The sequence below is a fragment of the Nicotiana attenuata genome, chromosome 2 (assembly GCF_001879085.1).
Source record: "Nicotiana attenuata strain UT chromosome 2, NIATTr2, whole genome shotgun sequence".
NCBI lineage: Eukaryota > Viridiplantae > Streptophyta > Magnoliopsida > Solanales > Solanaceae > Nicotiana > Nicotiana attenuata.
Window position 1 is genome coordinate 56,427,671 of NC_031990.1, and position 11,825 is coordinate 56,439,495.

General features: G+C 36.0%; 2 protein-coding genes across 2 annotated transcripts; both read right to left on the minus strand.

Annotated features, from left to right (window-relative positions):
• On the minus strand, nt 1,323-6,186 carry LOC109210718 (proline-rich receptor-like protein kinase PERK5). The gene is made up of 9 exons (XM_019374171.1): nt 6,004-6,186; nt 4,993-5,763; nt 4,103-4,552; nt 3,665-3,751; nt 3,514-3,584; nt 3,348-3,424; nt 2,478-2,622; nt 2,198-2,356; nt 1,323-2,005 (listed from the first exon to the last, which is right to left on the minus strand). Exons 2-9 carry the CDS (start codon nt 5,678-5,680, stop codon nt 1,754-1,756), a joined length of 1,929 nt encoding a protein of 642 aa, XP_019229716.1. The 5' UTR covers nt 5,681-5,763; nt 6,004-6,186; the 3' UTR covers nt 1,323-1,753.
• LOC109210725 (F-box protein At5g49610-like) lies at nt 7,043-10,529 on the minus strand. The gene is made up of 3 exons (XM_019374181.1): nt 10,422-10,529; nt 8,574-8,715; nt 7,043-8,319 (listed from the first exon to the last, which is right to left on the minus strand). The coding sequence occupies exons 2-3, from the start codon at nt 8,709-8,711 to the stop codon at nt 7,156-7,158; spliced, it is 1,302 nt and encodes a 433-aa protein (XP_019229726.1). The 5' UTR covers nt 8,712-8,715; nt 10,422-10,529; the 3' UTR covers nt 7,043-7,155.

The following is an 11,825-nucleotide window of genomic DNA, read 5'->3' on the forward strand; positions in this document are numbered from 1 at the left end:
GTTTTTTAAAAAAAAAAACTGTAAAAAATGAAAAAAAAATTGAAAAACGAAAACATTTTGTTGAAAATAATTTTTTCAGTTTTAAAAAACAAAAATATTTATTAAAAACATTTTTTTTCTGTTTTTACAATTTTTTTCTGTTTTTAGAAAAAAAATGCTTTAAAAAAACTGAAAAAATGAAAAAAAATATTTTTTTGTAAAAACTGAATTGCTTTTTGTAAAAACTGAAAAAAAGAAAAAAGAAAAAAAGAAGAAGACTTTACTAAATTAGTGGGACTACTGGTGCATTAGTTTAAAAAAACGAAAATATTTTGTGAAATATTTTTTTTTAAGTTTTACAAAAAGAATAATAATTATTTTTAATTCAGCATTGACCTAACGGTCAAAGGGCATAAGTGAACCAAAAAGGTGGATGGAGGGGTATTTTTAGCCCAATAGGTGGATGAAGGGTATTTTTATACCTTTTCCAATAGTTTAATGGCATTTTGAATCCTTTTCCGTTTCGAATATAGGATAATGTAGACTTCCTTGGGATGTACTTGATCTTCATGGAAAGGAAGAACATCTTTTTATCACCTCAACGACTTTGATAAAAATAATATTTGAGATCTTTGATATGTTTGTGAATATTCCATGAATTAATGAAATTTCGAGATGTCTCTTCGAGAGAATATGTACCCCTTTATAAATGTCGGGTGAAATTCAAAAATAGCCAGATTTACAACTGGTCGTTCAAAAATAGCTCAGTTTCAAAAGTAATAGAAATTTAGCCACTTTTCATGTAAAGAAAAATCTGAGCGAAAACACTGTTCAAAACCCGGAAAAATATGCCAGTATAATACACTAGAACTCCAGCATAATATACTGGAGTTCTAGCAAGTATACCGGTCCAGCATAATATACTGGAGTTCATACACAGGTGCACCGAACTCCAGCATATTATGCTGGACCGGTCTCTGCTGCAGCAAAATAGTGGCTATTTTTCATTGACTTGGTAAACGCTGGCTATTTTTGAATGACCAGTCCGAAAACTGGCTATACCGTGCTATTTTAACATAGATGTCTGCTAGGGTTTAGGGAAGAATAGTCTCCAATAAATCTTTGAAAGACCTTTGGGCTTGAAGATCATGAATTGAGCTCGTCTTCAAGATGCCGGACTTAAAATCCAGTAAGTTTTTTATGTATACAAATATATGTCTACCATCGGGGTAAAATCTTTCTTGAGAATCGGTTATAGCAAATACCATAACACAAACAAAGAAGAAGAAGAAGTCATTAATAGTAGACAGGCCTTTGGCAGATTAAGGTGAAATAAAAGCGTCTGAAAATCACAAGAGATAACTATATAATAAACTAATATATTGACAATAATTTCCGAGGGTCTATCGGAAACAACCTCTCTACCTTCACAAGGTGGAGGTAAGGTCTGCGTACACACTACCTTCCCCAGACCACACAAGTGGATTATACTGATTTGTTATTGTTGTTGTATTGACAATAACTACAACTGTATAAGGCTTCAGTGTTTTTCTCTTGAGTGTTGGAACCTATTGTACAATATTGAGACAAAAAAGAGTAGTACATAAATCATATTTCACTGTTATGAACTCTAGTTTCGTACATGTAGTTCAGTATTTGACAAAAAGTAAGAAAGAGTAAGCTCCATTCATTGGATCTGTTATAAGGAAGAAGTCAAAGTGGTCTTTTTGTTCTCAGACTCTCAAGCATCAGGATTTAGCTATTATTGAGCAATTCATCTTCTACCCCCCTTATCATAACCAAACTCTCCGGAGTCACTGCTTGACGAAGAGGAAGGGTTGAGTCCATACTCACTTGTCGCTCCATATTCACTGCTATCGAATTCTTGGCTTGGTATCACCATTTTCCTAAACTTGATCATGTCAGCATTGTATGCACCAGTATCATAGGATACAGAGCTCTCACTTGGCTTTGAACGATCGCTCAAGTCTTCCAAAGATGAATCGCCATCCAAGGCTCGTACAATCTGCTCATTAGAATGTGTATCATTATTTTTCTCACGAGAGTAGAAGAAAAAAGGAGCATATCCAATAAGCCTAATTGCAAATGATGTGGGAAATAAGTTTTAAAGGAATAGATATGTCCGAGGTAAACGACAGAATCATGTATTAACCGGAATTAACATAGGAGGATAGCTCTAATCGAGAAGACAATATACCTGACTCATCTTTGGACGTCTTCTAGCAGAATGACGAGTGCTAGCAGCAGCACAGGCAACTAACCGATGCAACTCATCTGGAACGTTTCCTTCAAGGGGAGCACCTACCAGTTCATCATAATTTCCCTCTTCTAAGGCTCTTTTAAGACGGGGCTTAGCCTGTTCATTTCATACGTTAGGTCAACTAGGGAATCCAAAGATTAAAGTCTAAGTGCACTTTAAAATGTAGGTATGTTTATGATAATGCATGAAATTTGGGAATTTGAGATCAAGAGCGAACCCAGTCTACTAAGCTGTCTTCCACCATATTGCTAGGATCAACAGGTTTCTTCCCAGTTATGAGTTCCAAAAGCACAACTCCAAATGAAAATACATCTGATTTGTCTGTTAGCTTGCCACTTGATGCATATTCAGGAGCCAAGTACCTGCAGTATGTCACAACTCACAAGGTAATTTTCCTACTTAGCAACATGTTCCCGACTTGCAAATCTTTTGAGGGATACAATGATTTTTTCACTACTGAGGCCTGATTTCTTCTAGTTGTTCACACAGAATGTTGCTAAAATACTTAGCTACCTTCTACTTGCTCAATCTCAAAATCAAGGACCCCCATTTATTACTTTAACCAAGCTGTCGAAAAAAATTAAAATGACTTCCAAAACATTTTTCATATATGCAAAAGCTGTTTTTTTCTATCTTGCACTGTGCCTATCTCTTGCCTAAGATACTACTACTGAGCTTATGAAAAGTGTTCCGAAAATTAGAAACCTTTAATTGAAGAGCAAGATTCTCCTTTCGCTTAATCTACTTTGTAGATATGGTGCCCAGCTTTTCCTTAATGCTGATGAATATACTGTTACCATTCTCAAAAATTAGAAACCTTTAAAAACGCAAAACAAAAAAAGGAAGGAAAGAAAGAATCAAACTGATTTTCAAAACATTCCAAAGCAATGCTCAGAATTAACAAATTTACTAGACTTTTTGATTGATAACATGGCAGATGATTGGATTTCGTTTAATTAAGATCGTTTAGTAAGTCATGGAAGCACTTGAAGAGAATAGATTAGTTCACCTCTAAAGCTAAACACTAACCTCCGCCAAGTATTTCGTTTACCTCTCAACGAGTAGAGAAATGTTATGTTTGACTCACCCGAAAGTTCCCATAACACGGGTGGAGATATGAGTGAAGTTATCAGAAGAAAGTTTAGCCAATCCAAAATCTGCCACCTGAGAAACCACAAACATATTGAAAATCACCCTTCCAAGTTTCTTGACATATCCAAAATACACGAGATAATAACTACTAATATTTTTACCTTAGCTTCAAAGTTGTCCTCAAGTAGAATGTTTGCAGCCTTTATGTCACGGTGGATAATTTTAGGATGGCCTGTGCATATAAAGCAAGGGATGAGATAGAAAATCAAAGAGAAAGAAAAGGGGAGCAGTGTCGAAATAAAATTGTCATACAATCTTCATGGAGATAAGCTAATCCTTTGGCTGATCCCAACGCAATTTTAAGCCTTGTTGCCCAATCCATAACATGATGTCCCTTTCCTGCAATCATACTTGGTTCAACATTAGCGTGGAGAGCATTTTCAACGGTTCAAATCGCTTTTGAAAAGAATTTAACTGCATACACTGTCAGCGTAAAGAACTTTTATACTATCAACGTATTTTCACCTGTAGTAGCATGTAGTTGCTTTATTTTTCATGATAGTAATCCCACTTTTTTTGAACAATTACCTGTAGTTATCTTCAAGGCGTAAAATTTCTTAATACTGCTAGTGTATATAAACTCTTTTAAGAAAGTTTTGCAACAATACAATTTTATACTCAATTAGGAAGTCATTTTAAGTGGTACATGATGTATCATAGAAGGGAGTAATGAATAACAGGGGGAAGTACCATGAAGATGGAAATCCAAGGTTTTGTTCGGAACATACTCATAGACCAACATTCGCTGGCTATCAGCAATGCAATATCCAACAAGAGAAACAAGGTGGCGATGATGAACTCTGCTAATGATCTCAACCTCTGCCTGAAATTCTCGTTCACCTTGTCCACTACCCGACTTCAAGCTCTTGACAGCTACCACCCTTCCATTAGCCAAAACACCTTTGTGTACATACCCAAAACCACCTTGGCCTAAAATATTGGCCTTAGAAAATCCAGAAGTTGCTATAGCTAGCTCCTCATAAGTGAACCGACTTTGTGCGAACCCACCAAAACTTGGCGATGGCACAAGAGCTTGGCCGTAGACGGTAGAGCTGTTATCGCTACTTAGATTAGGTGCGGAAGGAACCTTAATAATGTGTTCCATGGGCTTAGGACCTTTGTAGTATGGATCATTACTACCTGCACTTCAAAAGACAAATGTATACTTGAATAACTATAGCAGAAATTGGATATGCCTTTTGGCTACAATAGTAATTATAAGAAAATTCGATTATATACACTGATATCTCAACAAATTTTTGCACTATCGATAAACTTTAACAAGTAATAGCAAATTGCTTAATCTTGTCCAGCTTAAATTGTATATGCCAATTGTGTAAACGATTTTGTATGTGAGTGCATCTTAACATGCTATAGTAAGTTAATTCAGTATTTTTTTAGTTATCAAATTAGACTTACAAACGACAATTGATCTGGATGTCATCAGCTTACTCGATGATGTAAAATATCTATGCAATGTCATTGCATATAAGTTACAAGAGTTGCTTTTATTTACAATGTAATATATGCAACTTAAACTCGAAAAGAACTAAAGAGACAAAGGTTACAATTTAACCAACCTTTAGGTGGAAGTCCAGGAATAGGGTCTGTATAGTAGGGTTCTTTCTTCTTCCTTCTCCAGTACACTATGCAAACAATGATAATAGCAAGAACCAGTACTCCTGCCACCGCTATTCCTGCAACTATAATCATATCCGACGAACCTGAAGCAGCCGGTGGCGAGCCATTGTTGCTTCCTGAAGAACCAGCTGCTGCTGATTTTGCTGAATGGGGTACGCCGACTGATTTTTCTGAATTAGGTGGATCGCCACCAGGTGGTTTTTCAGAATGCGGTAGAGGGGGAGATAACTTTGCAGCAGGTGATGGAGGTGGTTCTGAGGAAACAGGAGGCGGGGGAGAAAATGTGGGTGGGGGAGGAGGCGTATCGGGAGAAGCAGGTGGTGGTTCCGAAGTGGATGGCGGTGGAGGTGAGAGTGGTGGCGGTGGCTCAGAAGCTGCCGGAGGTGGTGGTGATGATGGAGGAGGAGAGTCCTTTATGGTTGGTGGTGGTGATGAAGGAGGAGGAGAATTTTCAGGCGGAGGAGGAGATTGTGGTTGTGGGGGTGGAGAGGCAGGTGGAGGAGATTGTGGTGGCGGTGATGGTGGTGGTGAAGATGAATTAGTTGAAGGAGGAGGGGGAGTTCCATTAGGAGTCAGGGAACTAGTGCCATTTTTGTTGGACGTAGTAGTAGTCGAAAGTGATTGCATTTTTCCAAGAAAGGTGAATTTCCAGAGGCTGGAAATTCAACCTTTCCCGTTAACTGCTTCGTCTCAACAAATTTTCAATGTTCCTATATTGCCATGAAAGTTAAAAAGGAAAAAAAAAGTTACATTTCCATTGTTAAATTGAAGATCTTACTATATAATGTCACAATATTACATGATTGATCATTTTTTTCTTTTTTTTCCTCTAACATGGCTCATTCTGTTAAATCTAACAATTTGGACATGGAGATTGATAACCAGGAAAAGAGGAAAAAAATGAAATTTTCAGGAGAAGAAGAAAAATAGAAACATATGTTGAAATTTACCTGAATGATGTATGAGGTTCTCAAAGGGAAGAAAGAGAAATCTTAGCATTGTGAATTGTGATGTACAAAGAAAGTTTACACCTTCCCCCGCCTCTGTCCCCAACTGTTGCCTCCTACAAAGAAGGACCTCTCTCGCTCTCTCTCTTAAAGTTACACACTCTTTCTTTCTTGCTCTCTCCCTCAATAAAATGAAGTTAAAGAAAATAATTGTTCTCTCCATTTCCCTACTTGTTAATTTATTTTTCTTTATTTCATATTTATACTACTCCTAGTACTTTAATACTTCTGTTAAAAATATTATTTTTTGTAACCAGTCATACAACTAAACATTTAGTATGGCCAAACAGCACATGTTTCACCCTCCAATTCTAGTTTGCAAAAGGCAAATAACCCATAATATAACCCGAGAAAGGGAGCCTCCCGAGAAAGGGAGTCTTGGCTTAACTGGTAAAGTTGCTGCCATGTGACCAGTAGGTCATGGGTTCAAGCCGTGGAAACAGCCTCTTGCAGAAATGCAGGGTAAAACTGCGTAAAATAGACCCTTGTGGTCCGGCTCTTCCTGGACCCCGCGCATAGCAGGAGCTTAGTGCACCGGAGTGCCCTTTATAACCCAAACACCATGCCCCATTCAACAGCATTGGCATTGCACGCGGTTCAATTTGGTTCAATTTTTTAACACAGAGACTAAACCAATTAAGTCGATTGTCTAAATATTCAAACCAAACTAAATCAACTACAGAGCATTGCAGTTATTACTATAGAGCTAAGTTGGACAGTGCAGTGATGTTAAAAGGTGTTCGTTTGGTGTACTATCCTGATCTTCATCATGGTAATATCTTCTAGTCTCAATCCAACTAATGGATTGCTATGATCTGAAGCCCGAGTAAAGTGAAGGGCTCTCTGCATCCAGGTTCAGGACAGGAATCTCAATGGAAAAATACCCACTGGAAGTCTGGAACCGAAACTAAAACTTCGCAGCCAGAATGTAAAATGAATAAAGGAAAAAAACAAGCATACTACCATCCAAATGACATCAGTTCAAACATAAATATCTCTAATTAAAGAGTTCCCTATGCTTCAAAGAAAGAAACAATTCTTCTACTAGACAGCAACCCCTAGAATATCATCAAAGGACACTACTACTTCTTCAGCTCATGCATGTACCATAGCGAGGCTGTTTATGTAGGGTAAAAACCTCTTATGGTAATCCACTGGTCCTGGACTCGCCACGGTCTCAACCTTCTGCTCTTTCAAGTGATAAAAATATATCTTTTCATCGGTATGGATCACCACAGTGTCACTGTCAAAAGAGGGAAGGATCTCACAGCACACTACAGAACAAGGGTCATTGGGTATCCGACACACTTGATCAGTACGTGGCTTCTTACTTTCAAGATTCACGTTGACACTACGCTTCAGGCTCATGTCCATGCCTCCATAGATATCTATAACGAAAACATCTCCACTGTCATTATAAGCAGTAACATAGCATACCTCGTCTCCTATTAGCGTTAAGGCACCACCGTCTCCCTCAGATTGGTCAGGTACATTCAGAACTGCCGGGATCTCATTTTTCACATCGAATGCTAGCACTTCATTTGATGACGTATTCCAGTAAGCCACCCCTTTGATATAAGATCCTCCACCCTCAAGACTTGTGCTATTTTCCAACTCAAGACAATCTGAAGAAGAGCAACTCCAAGAATCTGATTCAGAAGAGTAAATCTCAAAGCAGACAACTGGATTACCAAGAAGAAGGACAGCAGCGATAACTTGATAAAATGCTTCAATATTACACTGAGGATCAAATGCAAGAACAACTGCTGGATCAGACCCATGATAATATTGTGGAGGAGGGAGCATTTTCCAGTCTTTGGTTGCAGGATTGCAAACATAATAACTGTCCCACCCTTGACAAAGGAGCAAGCCGCTGCTACAACTTAGGACTTTGACCCTTTCGGGCAAGAAATCAAGGGAAGGACTGGGGACTCCATTAGCAGAACGATCCAGAGACATGAAACCAATGGAAGGATTAGGATCAAATTGATCATCCACCCTTTGGAAAAAGTAGCCTGAAAGTTTCTGGAATGAAAAGCTTTGCTGGTACGCTAATAATGGACTAGCGATCCACTGATTCCATTCTTTAGACACTGCTCGAAACTTCATTAATGATTTAGCGGGGAGGATAGGAAGTACATGTCTCTTCGCCACATCTTTGATCTTCATATCCACTTTACTTAAGATGTCTTCAGGAAATTCAGAAGCTTTGATCCCTCCGTTGTGATAAGGGGCAGTCTTAAAATCATACTCGCAGAACTACAATCCAAGACAAAAGACTTTGTTAAAAAAGGTATATATGATACTCAGAAGCAAGAGAAATATACTAATTACTAACTATGCACAAATCTCATACTAGTTGTATCTACTTCTCTAATATGCCAACGTGTTCACTCAAAAAGACTAAGAATCAATAGAAGAATAGGGCAAGAAAGTTAGTATATTTATCATCAATAAAACACCAACAATACATTCATCAAAGAAAAAAATAAAGAGAGGGAGAAAACAAATACCGACTGACTAGACTGAGGTTTGATAGCTAAATAGAAGTCCTGATCAGATTCAGTGGTGTCAATAGCGTCATCATCGTCTTCCCAATTTTGTTCAGAGCTATCAGCCATGTCGACGCCGTCGTCCTCCGAAGATGCCATTTTTCTGCATTAAAAGCTGGTTATAAACCCTCAAAGTATCACTAATGAACACTCAAAAGAATCCCCCACTAAAAGAGAGGGTAAAAAAAAACTCAGTATATTGAAAGATAAGGATTTTAAAAGTAATCTCCTTATCACCTATTAGCAGCATTTCTATAACCTTGGTCACTTGGGTTTGATCAAGAAATTTCACTATAGTAAATATGAAATAAGTCGATCACACATTGAGGAGAGCACCATATCAGAGATGTTAGTAAACTCCGATGGTCCTTATAAACTATAACGTGAATATTCTTCTATTCGCATAATCAAAACATAGTTACATGTCATGAGGAGTACGAATTCATTACTCAGATGATCACTCAACTAACCAAAATTATATACTAAAGTCACTTTTCTTTCATTTGCATGGGAAAATCACTCAACTATTCCTATTTGCACACAAATGGTCAATCAACCAGAATTATCAAACTTTCCGGTGGAAAAAATGTGACGTGACAGTCCATATGAATTTTTTTTTATATTTTTGGACCAAATTAAAATAATTAACACCCAAATAAAACATAGAAAATTCACCCATACACCCAGGGGCGTACGCAGCAATTTTTATAAGCGGTGTCGAAATTTATAAAAGAATTGAAATATAACTTTGATTATCATTCTTTTGACAAGAAATAACCTTAGTTTGCAAAAGAAAAATGTGGTAGTTGAGGTTTGAACCTTTGACCTCTTCAAGAAAAACCATGCACATTACCAACACACCAAGACACAATTTATGTTAAGTGGTGTCATTTTTTCCTACTTATCTGTTTCTGTATAGCATAAATACATATATTTAGTAAAATTTTCCGACGAAGCGGTGTAGCGTGACACCGCTTCGATAAGCGTAAATCCGCCCCTGCATACACCCAACCTAGCTCGCTAAAAATAAAAAATACCCGCTAATTAACTAAAATCAAACGCTAAAACCAACCCTATTACACATGCATCTCTCTTCTTCTTATAAAGAGAAACCTTTTGTTTCTTCATAGTTTCACTCTGGTCCTTAATTTCGTACCTATTATTATTTTATAAAAAAAAAAAGTAGATGAATTAGCAATAAAAAGAAGAATACAAGTCATTGAGAAAAAAAATGACATGGGTCACCTTAGTCTTTAGTCTTTAGTCTTTAATCCTTAACCTCGTACCCATTATTATTTTATAAAACTAGAGTAAAACCATGAAAAAAAGAAGAAAACTGCTTTTTACAAGAAGAGAGATGCATTTATAACATGGATGCATTTTAGTGTTTGGTTTTATTTTGGGGTGGATTTTTATTTTTAGTCAGCTGGGTTGGGTATATGAGTAAATTTTTTATGTTTTGTTTGGGTGTTAATTATTTTATTTGGTCCAAAAATATAAAAAGTCACATTTTTCCAATGAAACAATTCGGATTGAGTGACCATCTATGTGCAATGGGAATAGTTGAATGACTTTTCTGTTACAAACGACGAAAGAAAAGTGACTTTAATTTAGTTCATAATTTTGGATAGTTGATTGATCATATGAGTGATGGACTCACAGGAGTACTCGCTTAAAAAAAATAAAAAATAAAATGATAAATTACAAGAACTAGATGAATCAAAAACACATTCCCAAAATTGGAACCATGCAAAAACAACCAAAAATGTCATAGGTTTTCATGCTAAACGATAGATTCAAAGAACTCACAGAAGTGCAATGCGCGCAGTTGAATAGATTTGCCGGAAAGAATGGAAAAAAGCCGCCGTAAAACCCTAATGATGGAGAGGAGAGAAAACCGTGCGGAGACAAGACAGTTCAAAAATGCAAGTGAATGAGTTTTAGTTTTGAGGAGACGAGAGAATCTTTAGCTTTAAGGAAGAAGTTGGGGGCTCATATATATTTGACATGTCATGGCCCGGTCTATATTCAGTTTTAAAAAAGTTACAGTATAAATTAATTTAATTTATAGGCTATAGTATAGCAGGTTATTCATAAGTTTAACATAACTATCAACAAAGATTAATAGTTTAAAGATTTTATTACTAAGTAAATAATCTTTCGTTTAACTTTCCTCCCAAGTAACTGCGAGAGTCCTGGTTGTCTAATAAAACCAGAGATATACTACTATATTATAGATTTTAAAATTTTATATACAATGTATTAACATTTTACATCATTCTATCGCTTAAAATTCAAGTAAAAGTAACTACTAATACTAAGTAGGGGTGTTCATGGTTCGGTTTGGATCGGTTTTTCCCTAAAAAGAAATCAAATCAAGTAAGTCGGTTTTTCAAATATTAGAACCAAATCAAACCATTTAAGTCGGTTTTTTCTCGATTCGGTTTATGTCGGTTTTTGTAGGTTTTTTAATTTTTCGGTTATTTGTCGGTTTTTTCTTAAATAAAAGACATACACTACCAAACACATATTCCGGCGACCACATTTTCAATGTAACACTATCAAATCAATTGTCATTTGAGAAATCTATTATTTACCAAGATATATTGATGATAATTGAATCAAATAGTGATGAATAATTTAAGGACTCAATTAAAAATATATTATTTTTAACACGAAATGGATTCTTACACGTAACAAAAGAAAACTACCAATCAAACTAGAATGTAAAGGTAAAGAACNACCAAACCAAACCAAAAAGTATCGATTTTTTTGGTCGGTTTGGTTTGGTTTTCGGTTTGGTTCGGTTTTTCGGGTTTTTATGAACACCCCTAATACTAAGCATGGATTAGTTGAAAAATAACGTAAGTAGCTTATTAAAATATGTTAAATTATACTAATAATGTGAAATTACTTCACATAGAAGTTAAGTGGGCGTTTGGACATAAGAATTGTAAAATTCCAAAAAGAAAAGTGAAATTTTTTTTTAAGTGAAAATGATATTGAAAATTAGAGTTGTGTTTGGACATGAATATAATTTTGGGTCGTTTTTGAAGTTCTGTAAGTGATCTGAGTGAAATTTTGAATAATAGCTTTTTCGAATTTTTAAAATTTTCGAAAATTTTCAGAATTTATCTTCAAGTGAAAATTAGGAATTATTGGTCAAACACTAATTTCGAAAAAAAGTAAAAAAATTCAAAAAAGGTAAAAAGT

Coding starts and splice junctions, on each gene's coding strand:
- LOC109210718 (XM_019374171.1), bottom strand. CDS start 5,680: ATGCAATCACTTTCGACTACTACTACGTCCAACAAAAATGGCACTAGT. Junction 3,585..3,664: donor AGCTTATCTCCATGAAGATT/GTATGACAATTT, acceptor TTATATGCACAG/GCCATCCTAAAATTATCCAC. Junction 2,006..2,197: donor GACGTCCAAAGATGAGTCAG/GTATATTGTCTT, acceptor TCTAATGAGCAG/ATTGTACGAGCCTTGGATGG.
- LOC109210725 (XM_019374181.1), bottom strand. CDS start 8,711: ATGGCATCTTCGGAGGACGACGGCGTCGACATGGCTGATAGCTCTGAA. Junction 8,320..8,573: donor AACCTCAGTCTAGTCAGTCG/GTATTTGTTTTC, acceptor CTTGGATTGTAG/TTCTGCGAGTATGATTTTAA.